Here is a 15,629-nt window from a genome sequence, read left to right as displayed (position 1 = left end):
CTTAGAAATATTGGCAATGTCCTAAAAATGAGTATGTGGCAGTTTGTGTGATCCTTTCCAATGATTGGAACCAGTTCTTGACCTTGCGTCTGAACTCCTGGCCTTCATAGAAAAGTTCATGCAGGAACAATGTCCCTTGGACCTCCTTGCTGCCAGCAATACAAGATTTATCTCATTGATTTCACCCAAGATGTGTTAACCAGATGCTCTCATTATAAAAGCATAGAGTGACTGGCTGATTTGGAGGTGGCTGGGTGTGGTAATTCCATCTTGGGCCGGAATTCTGGTTTTGCTGCTTACTTGCCAGATGACCTGTTCAATCACTAAATCGCCCTGTGCTTCCTGAGTTTTCCCCTAAAGAACACATACCTAATATGCCAGTTATTGGAATCAATGAGATCAAGTATGCATAAATAAGAATTCAATAAATTCTAGTTAAGTGTTGTTAAGTGAGCAAAAGAGCCTTCAACAGATGCTCAGTTCTACGTCTCACTTAGGAGTGAACTTCATGGGTCTGGGAATTTCATTTTCTCTAGGAGTGTCCAAGTTCAGACCCACCAAGGTCTCTTTTTTTTTTTTCTTTTTAATAAATTTATTTATTTATTTTTGGCTGCATTGGGTCTTTGTTGCCACAAACAGCGGCTACTCTTTGTTGCGGTGTGCGGGCTTCTCATTGTGGTGGCTTCTCTTGTTGTGGAGCACGGGCTCTAGGCGTGGGCTTCAATAGTTGTGGCACGTGGGCTCAGTAGTTGTGGCTTGTGGGCTCTAGAGCACAGGCTCAGTAGTTGTGGCGCACAGGCTTCGTTGCTCTGCGGCATGTGGGATATTCCTGGACCAGGGGTCGAACCCGTGTCCCCTGCACTGGCAGGCGGATTCTCAACCACTGCGCCACCAGGGAAGCCCCCACCAAGGTCTCTTAAACTCACTGAGGTGAACTGAGTTCTGTTCCTGACTCGCAAGGTGACTTTGCACAGCTCTGCGTGCAGACCTCTTGGGCCTCAATTTCCTTGTCTGTCAAATGAAGACATTGGACAAGTTGACTCATCTCTAGGCTTCCATCTTCAGACATATGTGCATGTGGAGCTTCAGTGCACTTGGACAGGAGTGCGCTAGAACAATCTGCAGAGACACGTGGCTAGATTTTTATTTTCTTCAGCTAAAATTTAGAGCAGTTACCTTTTAGGGCTTTAAGGCAAAAATCAGTTCCTAGGTTCATCACCGGGGTGATGAATTAAGGGAAGTCACCGCTGGCACCAGGAATGTAGGGTAAGATTATACGAGATTTAACTGATAAAGAGTTTGTAGAGAAACTTGGATCCAAAACCATTTAGGAAAAGTATCACTCAAAGGACTACAGAGGAATGAGGTTAAAAGCTGGTGATTTTGCTTTGGTTTGAGTGAACGTGTGTTCTGAGGCATACAGGTTGCTGATGGGGATGCAGGAATGGCACAGGACACGGTCTTCAGTTTTGCTCTGCAGGTTCTTGAAGTTGGCCCACTGGGCAGCTGGCATCTCTCAAGGATCTTTAGGGCCCTGGCACATTAGTAAAGCAGGCAGTGGTCAAAGACAGGGTAGCACAATGGCTGTACCAACACATGTGTCCACCAGAAACTGGAAGGTTCCAGAAAGAGACAGCGAGTTCCTGGAGAAAGGGATGATTAAATCACGTGATGGTGCACATATGTAGAAATGAGGGGAAAACATAGGGCGGGGGATGGAGTTAGAGGGCTGTGTTGACCATACCAGTGTGGGAGTTGTTGGGTGGGGGGAGGGGGACGCAAGGCTTCTGGTAGCTGACACTGAATTTGAATTTGTGCCATTTTCACTTCTCTCCCCAGCCAAGCAGTATCACTTAATCTATACGTTTCTTAGGGTGAATAGTCATACAAGTCTTACAGCAAAGCCCTCCTTAGACATGAAGACCTCTGTAATTAGCAGTGAGAAATACCAGACTTCTAGGTGACATTTCAGGGAGTTATTTTGGAAGAAAATCTTATTTTAAAAATTATTTCTCAAAACTTACAAGATAATTGGTTCTAGATAGTCTGTTCATCTATTTTTAAATATGGCAGCAGATTTTTTAGACTTTCTTTTTTCCTCTATTGTGTTTTCAAATATGATATTAGGAAAAGCCCTTTCATTACAAAACCAATTTTATTTTCATTTTTTTATAGCAGGATGCTGTGTGTTATCATTCAGCCTAATCTTTCCTAAAGATCTATAATTTTAGTAGCAGTAGAAAATATAGTAAAACTAGTTCAGTGTTATTTATACCACAGAGAGAATGAGGTTAATTTGCTAAAAACCAAAATGATGGTTGAAAAGCACAAAACTCTTATCAGTTAATTTTTCATGATGGCTCTTTCTATATAAAACCAGCAGAATTTTGTTGCAATCCATTGTGACTGTTGGTTGGTTTGTTTTTTTCTTCCCGCATTCATCAACAAGTGCACATCTTGCCCATCACTCTTTGCAATAATAATATATATGGCTGATCTGGCAGACGGCAATGATCTCATTTGTAGCGCGTCATGGTAGAACCCATTTGTCAGATTACTTGGAGATTAGCTGAATGGAAACATCGCTGTATCCTTTATGAAGAAAACCATATGTTTAAGCAAAGTTGCAATCAATTTCACTCTGATAAGACGGGCTCATCCACTGTATCCTTCTGTGAAAGGAGTCTTCAGTGGCTTGTTGGCACTTTTTTCATTGTACCTTCTGTCTCCATGGGGCAGTACCTGTAGAGAAATTTTTCCCTTTCAATTTTTTCTCAAGCTCTCTATTTTTCTTTTTGTCTCTATTAAAAAAAAAAAAAAAGGCCATTCTACTGTATTCATACATCCTAAGATTTGACCAAGAAGTTCTTCTAGAGGTGACAGACATTTCTCTTTGAACATGTGTATGGGGTAGTCAGAAGGCAGTTGATGAAACTGATTCTTTGCTGGGAATGGGTTTGCTTCCTGGACATACTATTAACACAATGTTTTTTCAGCTATGCTGTTCCTTGGGAAATGACCCATTTGAAATTTATCTGTGGCTTTTAAAAGATAATAAAATAAGTGTAATTGATGTCCTCCAAGTTTCTAAGCATCTTGCTATTAAATGATTGTCTTCATAGGTTGATTACTGATTTCAGCTGTGAAATTGACTTTGTGAGTACATGTGTAGCTGAAGTTTTTCAATGACCTCCCCTGTCCCCCTTTCAGAAAGAATTAAGCAACTATAAATTAAGATGAACACTAGAATAAATTGGTAATTAGAGTGATGAGGATATAGCTAATTCCTTTTTCTTTTTATACTCTAGAATGGTTGGTATATTTTTTTCATTTACAGTCTTTATTTCAATCTGTCAAAAACTTATAGCTGAGGGATCCATTTTTACCCCAGTTAACAAGTAATGTGCTGTGCTTTTATAGTATGCCTTAAAGAAATCACATAATTTATTAACTAAAGCAGGCATTAAGGGAAATGTCCAAATGCTAACCTATAAACATTTTATCTGTGGTTTGTTCAGTTTTTCATACATTAATCTTGAAACTGTAGTTTTTAAAAGGAAAATATAACAGTTTGATAATAAATTTACAAATAATAAAATAGTATATTCTGGTGATTATGAGGCAGCCGAGGAAACTAATATTTTGGCATCAAATATAATGAGAAAAAAATTCACTTCCTAAATATGAGTTGGGATTCATAGGTGTTTTTTTTTTCTTTTTAATCATGTGTATTTGAGATAAAAAACTGAAAGCTGGTAGACTGAGATAGAAAACTGAAACTTTCTTCACAAAATAGGATGAAGACCATTTAAAAAAAGATTTTAACAATAGCTGATTAAATTCAGTGTTAGGTTTTGGGTTGAAAATATCGAAACTGCTTTAAAACATGGGAAAGTCAACCACCTCAGTTTTTCCCCACATTATTAACTCAAAGGGCAGATTCTTCTTGGAAGATTAAACTGTACCTTTTGGTAAAGATAGATGATATATCTTGTATCATGGTAGTGTTTCTCAAATATGGTACAGGGTTGAATGTATGTAGTCTAGAATGTGAACCAGCAACACAAACAAAACAGGTCAATATGGCAACGTTGTATTGTTCGAAGGATATTTATGAACTGAAAAACTAAATGGTTAAATGATTTACCTTTAGGAATCTGTATTATAAGTAAAATGTCACATATAGCTGATTCACTTCATTGTATAGCAGAAACTAACACAACATTGTAAAGCAATTATACTCCAATTAAAAAATAATAAATGTCATGTATTAAGATTTGAACTTGACACTTTTCTTGAAGTTAGAATTTAATACATTTTATATTTCCAGGTGCCTCAATGTTGCAGAATTTTCATGATGGGATTCATATGGGCTTTAAATACCATCTAAATGCTGATGACACGCAAATGAATTTGTCTAGCCCTGTCCTTAGATGCTCAATAAATTTTTGTCAAATGTTGGCTTCTCCTGGGACATATCAGTCGTTTATGTTTGCTCTTTCATTTATTAATTCATTCTATAAAGATAATCATTATGCTTAACTCTTAGGCATTATCGATATATTGACAAAAACAACAGAAAGAGAAAGTTTTTATTTTTAATGCTTTGTATTTATTAGTTTTAAAAGCATAGTACATAGTTTCTCCCCTGTCAGACATCATCAGTTTGGGGGTTAAGTTCCCAGGGAGTTTTTCTTTTCCTTTTTTTTTTTTTTTTTTCTTCTTTTTTGCCACTGAAATGGTCTCCTAATTTCTTTTTTTTTTTTTTTTTTTGCGTTACGTGGGCCTCTCACTGTTGTGGCCTCTCCCGTTGCGGAGCACAGGCTCCAGACACGCAGGCTCAGCGGCCATGGCTCACGGGCCCAGCCGCTCCGCGGCATGTGGGATCCTCCCGGACCGGGGCCGAACCCGTATCCCCTGCATGGGCAGGCGGACTCTCAACCACTGCGCCACCAGGGAAGCCCGATCTTCTAATTTCTAAATAACATTAAAAGTTAAGGGTAGATTTGCTTTATGGAAGTTAATTTTATAGGCAGTTTTCAATGCCATTTAATAATACACATAATTTTGAAGGAATAGTGGTGGTGAGACTTTAACTTTTTTCTATTTTAACATCTTGAGAATGCTTTTCCTTACTTATTTCCAACATAGTGTTACTTTGGTGAACCCATGAGATATTCCCATGTACACTTCCTGCATAGACCAGTATTTGACATCAGATTTATATCAAAAAAGAAAGACATATGCTCCCAACCACACCAGTAATTGAGATACTTTTTTTCTCTTTTATATCAGCTTTGGACCAACTCTTTTACTCGTCTCTTTTTCAATATGATTAGTTGTCACCATAAGCCAGATTCCTACTTTGTGCTCAGAAAATGCTTGGTATACTTTATATATTTATGAATGCTTAGTTGAGTAACTGTCTATAAAAGATTTCTTTTTTGAAACATCTGGTGACCAAATCACTACAGATGAATATTATTTCAGGGGATTGAACACATGCCTTCCAGGCAACATGTTCTGGAGAAAAGTAGAAAAAAGTAACAGAGCAGGAAAAATAATGGATACCAAGTCGGAGGTTTCTAAGGTATTTTGGATGCCCGAAGGGAATAATATTAGTGTTTTTTTGGAGAGCCTCGAATTCAGTGCCCATATGTGGAAATGGGTGTGCACTGTTTTTGAATTGCGTGTTTGTTCCTCATGTTTGTTTTTGATCAGATACAGATTTCCAAGTCAAAGATGCCACATTCGGCGATAGCTTTTCATCAGATTTAGGAAGAGTATTTGTTGAGACTTCCTTAAAGCTTTCAGTTTAATAAGCCCAAAGTACAATCACAGTGTAAATTATCCTTTTTACTTTGAACCTTGCAAATGTGACCTTGTTTATCAGTGTTTAAACTACGAGGAATGTTGCCAATAAAACTGACTGTGAAAATAAAGAAGAATAGTTGTTTATGGAGAGATCATTAAAAAGATGATTGTGGATTATCATTCTGCAGTCCTAAGAGAACCCCACTCTGATGCAGAGTTTTATCCTCCGCACCTGCCGTACTCAGCACACTGTTCTATACATTTATGGATTGTGTGTTTAATAAGAATGAACTGCAAGGATTTTGTTGTTATTTTTGTGTTGCCTAAAGAAAAATGGGTATGGAGGCCATTTCCAAAAAGGGTTTTCTCTGGAAAGTTCTAATTAAAAAGGATTAAAGTAATCTGATTGAAAATATTAATACTGGGCAGGAGACATTGGGGCCTCATTTTGAGGATGCTCACACTTCATTGAGTGCATAGGTCTTTATCCCAAAAGAAGGACAATGCGTTTTGTATATATTGACAAGTTAGAATTTTTTGTTATCAACAGGTTTGGCAAACATCGAAAAGATGACAAGATTGAGAAAACGGGTAAAATAAAAATGCAGGACTCCCTTACATCAGAAGAGGAGAGAGTACGGATGAAGCAGGAGCAGGAAAGGTAGATTTCAGTTATTTGGTTGAACCTTATTAGAGGGAGGCTCTTTTGTTCCTTTCTACTCTTTCTTTCTTTTTTTCTTTTTAATATAAAGAAATTGCATTTATTTTATTTTTGTTTTTTTCTGTGTCAATCCAGATACTGATGGTTGGATGAATACAGCATAAAGAATGATTAAAAGAAAAAACCTTATATTTATTTGAGGCATTAAAATGAATTTTGTTGGTTTTATTTAAGATCTTTGTATAGGAGATGGTAGGGCATATGAGATGAATAAATCAACTAATGATCAATAAATCAATGAATGATCACTTAAAATCACAAAAAATATGTAAAATTCTGTCTAATTCATCTGTGAGTATATAGTATATTATAATAATTTTAAAGAAATGTTCATCTGGAAATAAAACTCTGAGTTTTTATATCTCATTTAAAATATTTTGATTTCTAATAAGAATTGAAGAGGCTGTTGTTTTTTTACTATGCTGTTTTCCTATCAAATCTGACATCTATTTCTTTTTCTCCTTCTATTTTGCTATCATATTTTGTGTGACATTTTTTACTTAAATTTTACTCCATCTCTTCCAGAAAGATTATTATCTATTGTTGAGTCATTTCATGTTGGGAACCCAAAGACCAATGAAATAAATGAGAAGTTACTTGAAGCAGACACTTGAAAACCATTTTATGAGCAATTAGAATTTTTCTCATTATAACTCGCAGGGGGATGAGAGAATCATCTCACCCTTGTATTATTAGAGTTTGCAGGCTTGGAGTGAGCTTCTCTGTAGCAGCTATTTCATTTCAAGCTGCCGTAGCAAGAACTACTATGCCTCTTTTACTTTTAATAATCTGGGGTATCAGGAGCATCAGAAGCCTTAATCAAGGTTATAAAGCTAAATATCATCCACAGCTTAGGATTGTAACCCAGCATCTCTAAGACCAAGTGTGGTATTCTTACCATAATTCTAGAGTAGTACCTTTGATCTCATTCTGGTTTTTTTTGGTTTTTTTTTTTAATTTATTTTTGGCTGTGTTGGGTCTTCGTTGCTGTGTGCAGGCTCCCTATTACATAATTATTGACTATATTCCCCACACGGTACATTTTATACCTGTGACTTATTTATTTTGTAACTGAAAGTTTGTACCTCTTAATCTCCCTCACCTCTGACAATTTCACCTCCTTATTTCTCTCCTCCCTGCAACACCCTCTCCTCTGACAATCACTGTTTGTTCTCTGTATTTGTGACTGTTTCTGTTTAGTTATGTTTGTTCATTTGTTTTGTTTTTTAGATTCCACATATAAGTGAAACCCTGTGGTATTTGTCTTCCTCTGTCACTTAGTATAATACCCTTTAGGTCCATCCATGTTGTTGCAAATGACAAGATTTCATTCTTTTTTATGGCTGAGTAATATTCCATTGTTATACCACATCTTCTTTATCCATTCATCTGTTGATGGACACTTAGTTTGCTTCCATATCTTGGCAATTATAAATAATACTGCTAAACAGAGAGGTGCATATATCTTTCTGAATTAGTGTTTTCATTTTCTTGGGATAAATACCCAGAAGTGGAATTGCTGGATCATATGGTAGTTCTATTTTTTGTCTTTTAAGAAACCTCTATTTTGTTTTACACAGCGGCTGCACCTACTTATAGTCCCACCAACAGTGTACAAGGGTTCTCTTTTCTCCATGTCTTCTCCAACACCTGTTATTTTTTTTTTTTTGCGGTATGCGGGCCTCTCGCTGTTGTGGCCTCTCCCGTTGCGGGGCACAGGCTCCCGATGCGCAGGCTCAGCGGCCATGGCTCACGGGCCCAGCTGCTCCGCGGCATGTGGGATCTTCCCAGACCGGGGCACGAAACCGTGTCCCCTGCATCCGCAGGCGGACTCTCAACCACTGCGCCACCAGGGAAGCCCTGTTATTTGTTTGATAATAACCATTTTGACAGGTGTGAGGTGATATCTCATTGTGGTTTTGATTTGCATTTCCCTGATGGTTAGAGATGTTGAGCATTTTTCATGCACTTGTTGGCCATCTGTAGGTCTTCTTTGGAAAAATGTCTATTTAGGTTTTCTGCCCATTTTTTACTTAGGTTTTTTTTTTTTTATGTTGAGTTCTTTGTTTGTTTTGAATATTAACCCCTTATTGGATATATCATTTGCAAATATCTTCTCCTATTCAGTAGGCAGCCTCTTTGTTTTGTTGATATCATTTCCTTTGCTGTGTAAAAGCTTTTCACTTTGATATAGTCCTATTTGTTTATCTTTGCTTTTGTTTCCCTTGCCTGAGGAGACATATCCAAAAAAATATTGCTAGGAGCAATATCAAAGAGCACTCTGCCTATGCTTTCTTCTAGGAGTTTTATGGTTTCAGGTCTTATGTTTAAGTCTTTAATCTATTTTGAGTTTATTTTTGTGCATGGATGGAGAGAGTAGTCCAGTTTGATCCTTTTGCATGTAGCTGTCTAGTTTTCCCAACACCATTTATTGAAGAAGCTGTCTTTTCCTTGTTGTATATTCTTGCCTCCTTTTTAGTAGATTAATTGCCCATATAAGTGTGGGTTCATTTCTGGACTCACCATTCTATTCCATTGATCTGTGTGTGCTTTTGTGCCATTACTATACTGTTTTGATTACTATAGCTTTGTAGTATAATTTGAAATCAGGGAGAGTGATACTTCCAGCTTTGTTCTTCTTTCTTAGGATTTTTTTGGCTGTTTGAGGTCTTTTGTGTTTCCATACAAATTTTAGAATTATTTGTTCTAGTTCTGTGAAAAATGCCATTGGTAAGTTGATAGGCATTGGATTGAATCTAGATTGCCTTGGGTGGTATGGTCATTTTAGCAATATTGATTCTTCCAATCCATGGACATGGTACATTTTTCCATCTGTCTTTGTTGTCTTCACTTTCTTGCATCAGTGTCTTATACTTCCTTTGTTAGATTTATTCCCAGTTATTTTTATTTAGATTTTATTCTCTTTGATACAATTGTAAATGGGATTGTCAGAGTTGATTGTTTCATAGAACTGTGAGCAAGTTCTGAGCCAGTGCTGTGACCTTCCTCTACTTTATGGCTTCTGTTTTGGGTACTTATGAATCTTATCCCTGAAACATCTTTTTTTTTTTTTTTCCAATTCTCTCTTTCCCACATGTTTCTCATCTGTTTAAAACATATATCTTTTTAATGTCTAATTCTAAATTTATTCTAATTCTAAATCTACAGAAAATTTGAAAAAAAAACCCATAAAATAGGAAAACAAAAATTTGTCTGTAATAACACCACTGTTAACGTACTGGTCTATGCCATTCTAATTTTTTTTCCTATAAAATACATATTTCCACACATACGTACTTCTAAAAAGCTGACATCTATTTTCAATAGTTAACAGCTATTTTTATTTTGATTTATTTTGCATTTTCATACAGTTTTAGAAAGTCATGGTAAATGTTTTCTGGAACAAGGCCAAGGTTGTATGAACAGGATGGATGGGAAGGAAGGAAATAAGGTCTGAAAGATGAAATTTTAGCTGTGATAACTGGCCAAATTCCCCAGTTCTCAAATAATATTTACCTCATATGTTATTCATTCTATTAAATGAGATTTATAACTTTAACTGGCTTACATTTTGTAGTTACTCAGCAGGGGATACCCATGATGATATTATTATCTATATCTACCTTGTAAGTTGGAAATATTTTCAAGGAGACTGAATGCTTCTAGTTGAGACATGAAAAAGTTAATGAATTTCTTATGAAATTCTTCCATAATATGAAGATTATTTATAAATCTGCTAAGGACTTATGGTTTGAGATGTTCCATTATTCAAAGTGATAATCACCCTTAAAAATTAAAAGCCTTGTGTTTTCAACACCTGGCCATTGAACTATCTTTGTCCGTAGTGGTGCACTCCCGGTTCTGGGTGTGTCATTTTGGAATGCTTTGTGGCATTTTTGCCTCGAGTTTCCAATCACTGGCATTTCTCTTTTCAGTTTTACCAACTGTTCCCAATATCTGCTTTGAGTAAGTACTTGAAATTTTGATAAAAACTTTTTTGTGGTCTTTCTTAGTTGATAAGATCCTTTTCAAAGATGATATATGTTTATCAGTTTTTGCAGATATTAACATTTAAACAATATGTATCATAATGTAGTAGTAAAGTTTCTTTAAAGTGCATGAATAAAAAATTAGTGAAATTACAGAAGGATTAAACTGTATAGCAATAATAGGTGCATTCCCTGTGTATCTGAAAGAATAAGTAACTTTCACTCCTTTTGGCTTGAAACTTAGTGTTCAGATTCCCCGAATTCTGGCATCAGAACCCAGATATCCTGGATAATTTTTGCATGCAGGTCACATATTGTCATTCAAACACAGCTTGACTTTTAAAATTTAACCTTTTATTAGAAAAAATATATTTTTCTATCATCTAGCAGAGTTCTTCATATTTTCTCTGACCTCTTAAATCCTTCAGAAAAGTCAGTTCTAATCAATGAGATTAGTTCATCAGACATATTTTAAGAATTTATTGTGCAAGTGAACAGATTTTTAAAGAATCTATTAACTTTGTGGAAGTCTAAAATAGACCAATACTTGGGCAAATTGGAACAGATTTTATTGACAGTCTGTAACTGGAGTAGGAAAGGCAGTTTCATTTTTGATGAGAGCTGTCTTAGATGTATTTGGCATTGTAGCTTCTCTTTGAGTTGGAAATAACTGTAGGTGCTTTTTTTTTTTTTTTTTTTTTTGCCGTACGCGGGCCTCTCACTGTTGTGGCCTCTCCCGTTGCGGAGCACAGGCTCCGGATGCGCAGGCTCAGCGGCCATGGCTCACGGACCCAGCCGCTCCGTGGCATGTGGGATCTTCCCAGACCGGGGCACGAACCCGTGTCCCCTGCATCGGCAGACGGACTCTCAACCACTGCGCCACCAGGGAAGCCCACTGTAGGTGCTTTGACGCTTGTGAAAGCTCGAACATGATGTGAGTGAATGAGCAAGTATCTATGAGAGAGAGAGAGAGAGTGTATGTGTGTGTGTTTTGGTTAGTGAAATATCATTCTAGTGTTTTATTAGTGTAAAAGAGAAATTTTTGTTGTTCACGATATATTAAGTACATAAAATGATGGTATAAATTTTTTTATTATTATAATTGTTCCCCTCTCAGGGATTCCTTGCCTTTGTTAAGAGGGAGAAAAGATTTAAACCTCATAATATTAAAAAATCAACGTAAGACATATAATCAATTGTGAAAGTTGGTGGCCACAGAGCTTTGGGAAGGGAAGAGGTTGGGGGGCTAGAGTTAATAATGAATACTTATTAGAGATGGTAATTTGGGGTCTAGATCTAGTTCCCAAGAACTTATGAATTTAGCAAAATGGAAAAATTCTACATCCACGCTCAGGTACAGGGCTCATGGTGGGTGCACATTCTTATAACTGCTTAGATTCTGGAAAAGTTGTGGTTGTATTAGTGATTAGTACTGTCTCTATGAATGCTGTTCTTTTATCTCTTTTTCAACTTCTAACCATTATATATTATAAAACTGCTATTATCTCATTTTAGCTTTGAGGGATGAAATTTAACACACCACCCGCCGCCCCCCACCTATTTATTATAAGGTACCACTGTGGATTTCAACAACTTACCTTCTTCCCTTGAATGGAAATGTATCTTTAAAACAGTTGTTCCTGCTCAATAATTTTTTTAAGGCCCCAATCAGAATGTGGAAAGCCTTTCTTTTCAAATCAACTTTTGCCCCAATATTACACAAGTATTATCCTACTTAAAATTATAACTATGTTTTCAAATTTAGTGGGACATTGGCCTTCTTTTGGGAATTCAGCATAGAGACCTCATTGGCAGCTTACATCTTGGTAGGTGGCAGTTGTTAGATTTGCCCAGCAAGGTAAGCTGAAAATTGAAGATTTCTGACACCTGCCATTTGCTGAAGTGTTTTGAGGGGCAAATTAAACATTCAGTTGAACACAAACTGCTATTAAATTGAACTGTTTTTTTCCAGTTGCCTTGTAGCTTAAATTTCATTCTCCATGAAATTGGGTTTTATTTGACGAATTTCTGTAATACTGATTTTTAGAGAGAGGAAATATTGTTGGGAAAAGATCCAGGAAATTTATTTCCAGACTGAGGCTTCTGGATGGTAGTGCAATAAGTTGGGGGTAAAATGTTTCCCAAAAGAGTTGACTTCAAGCTCTTAAATATTCTTTGGAAGATAGTTAACCCTTATCTAATATGTAGCAATCTGAAGTTTATTTTAATTTTTATGTTAAACTAATATTAGTATATTTTATCTTCTGTAGATATTAAAAGTGTTTTGTTTTTTTAAATTAAAATCATTAAAGGTTACTTTCTGCTTCTTGGAGTCTTTTTTAAAAATGCATGATTCAATACATTCCATATATTGAGGCTTCATAGCTTTGGAAGTAGAAGTATTTTGGATACAGCAGAGTAATTTAAGTAACCACTGATTTTTCCATCCTGAGAAGTTGTTCTTCAGTCGTGCTTCTCAAGCCTTGTATCTTTTCTGGCTATAGAAAAACTATACTTCATGGTCATAAAAAAGTGATTTTCATTTTACCCTACCGCAATTAGTGCTAGAAGCCATTTATTGTAAAAACAATTCTAATAGAAAGGTTACAAGAACAGAAGTCTTGTGTGTTTTATCCTCCTCACGCATCATCCATTTTAATTAGAGAAAAGGGTAGTGAACACCACAATGAGTCTGGAATGAAAATCATTAATTGATGTCAAGCTGAAGAGAGACCGTTAGCATGAATTTAGTGACAGCAGGAAAGAAATTAACCTTATTACTTTATTTAGTATATTACATTATTTTGTGTATTCCTTTCTGTGCAGGTTCAAGGCAATTTCATTTTCATAATGGAAAAGACTGTTATTTTTCTAACAAAAAAGAAAGATGTGAATATTTATGTTTGAACATACCAAATTGAAATGATGAATTTTTTACTGACATTTTTAAAAGTCTTAGTAAAAAGTTTAAAAAGTTTTAATGGTTGTTTTAATATTTTTGTTAACATTCCAAGAACAGGGAAATAGTGCGTGAAGATGTTGCCCATCAATGTCAGAACAGCTGTCTGCCATCATTTAAACCTCAGAATGGTTCTCTTGTTTATGGCTCAGAACGACTTTCTGGACTGCTTAAAGCAATAGACATTTATTTCTTTGGCTAAGTTTTGGGCTAATCAGTTACTTTTGTCATTGGTGAGGTTTGGCCCGAGATAAATTAGATGGATAATGCTAAACAACAACCTGACTGTTCAGAAAAACGGATGACTCTTACATCTTAGAGATAATTTGTGACCCCAGGGTCACCGTAAAAGGGTGGAGGGGGTGTCCTTTTATAGCATTGACCATCTGGAACTGTTAAGGGCTACACTGCAAGATACCCTCTTTTTGAAAAGTTTCCTTAAACTATGCTATTCTCCTTAAACAAAACTATTTTCTCCTCTGAGCCAAATATTTTTTTCTGAAATAAGAAAAATATGAAAATGAAAATATGAAATGTAAATGTGAACATGAAAATATACAACATGTATATATAACTTTTGGTTGTGTTGCAAAGTCCCTTTTCTCACTTTATAATAAACAAGACATTCAAATGTAAAAGTATATAATAAAATCATTGTGTGTCTTTTGTTGACTGAACTATCACTAAAATGCACCAAAACCACAGTGCATTCCTCCTTTTAAAACTCTACTTTTTAGTGCCATTTGCACAGCAAGCTTCATTAGCATTGATTTCTAGGATGACTTTGAAATAGACATTGGTTCAGGCTAATAACCAGATTTGTCAGTCCTTTGTGGCCAGTCCCACCGTCGGTGGCCGCAGTTATACTGTAGTTTTATTCTAAGGTTTCCGTCAAAAGTATGAACCACTAGCCTGGAAAGGAGGGATACAAACAGCTTTTATAACTTTGGGGATAAATTTATTGGTAATGACAAGGTAAACAATAAAAATATAATTTCTTATGTTATTGGAGCTTAAGGAAAAATAATCAATGTTTTTAGAAGGTACTATAGATGTGACTAATGTTTATTGGATGTAGTGATGAGTGACAATTAGTAATAATGTGCAACTTTGGGTAAAAGAAAGCAATTGAGAACTGGCATTTATGATTTGTTCCTCATGCCACTAAGCATTTCTTCTGAGCCATTGACTTGTCAGAAATTGACCTCCAGTCAACATGAGTTTGTGTAATTTGGAACAAAAGAATATTCAAATCCAAGACCCATCAATAATACATTGAAACTGATGTGTAAGTAGTTTGGGGAGATTATCTAGGTTTCATGCTTCCCTTGAGAAGAGACTGTTCCTATTCTCTTTTTCTGATGGCTTAACAGTGCCACACTTTCCAACCTCAGTAAGCAAGAGTAGTTTCACTTTTAACCAACCACAGGGTTCAATCATTTTTAAACCAATCCAAATCACTCCCTTTGTTTTTAAGAGGTTCTCCAAATTCAGAAGTTTTGGCTTTATTTCTAATAGAGCCCCTCAAATTGCTTTGGGTTCCCAAACTTCAAGACTTGTGTGAATGCCCACTCACCCTGAATATTACCTATGATTAGGTGATTGTCCGATAATGACCAAATATAGTAGTAAAGTGGGTTGTGAGATAAGTGATCCTAATTGAGCTTCAAAATAATACCCCACTGAGTTGAAGAAAGAAGTCATTTTCCTCTCTTGAAAGTTTTTCTGGCTGAATACAGAGTCAGAAAGACAGTATGGTGCAAAGAATAAAATTATCTCTGAACTTATAAACTTTTTCATTGTGGATATCTAGTATTTCGTGGTAATCAGCTTCTATAATGCCATCCTTGACTGTCATATTTGTTCCGAAATGAATAAGTAGACTATAATAAAAAATCTACTATAAATTTAGATAAATTTGACATTAGAATTTGAGTTCCTACTTCTCTTATGGGTGTTACAACTTACATAAGTATAATACAATATTGAAACCAGGAAGTTAACATTGATACCACCTGCGTGTATAGTTCTGTGTCATCTTATCACATGTGTAGATTCATGTAACCACCACTGCAATCAAGAAACAGAATTATTTCATCACAAATATCTCCTTTTATAGTTCCACTCACCCCTTGCTTACAGATTA

The 15,629-nt window shown here is 35.9% G+C and overlaps 1 protein-coding gene across 13 annotated transcripts in view; it reads left to right on the top strand.

The window, feature by feature from the left end:
• Positions 1 to 15,629, top strand: part of PARD3 (par-3 family cell polarity regulator) — a 629,984-nt gene that overhangs the window by 443,522 nt on the left and 170,833 nt on the right. For all 13 annotated transcript variants that reach the window (XM_082620041.1, XM_082620034.1, XM_082620050.1 and 10 more), the window contains one exon: positions 6,365 to 6,475. In XM_082620041.1, coding sequence (XP_082476167.1) covers positions 6,365 to 6,475 — 111 coding nt within the window. The remainder of the gene's footprint in view (positions 1 to 6,364; positions 6,476 to 15,629) is intronic.

Source organism: Mesoplodon mirus (assembly GCF_964341445.2).
Source record: "Mesoplodon mirus genome assembly, chromosome: 4".
NCBI classification, from domain to species: domain Eukaryota; kingdom Metazoa; phylum Chordata; class Mammalia; order Artiodactyla; family Ziphiidae; genus Mesoplodon; species Mesoplodon mirus.
This window is presented reverse-complemented; position numbering and strand designations above follow the sequence as displayed.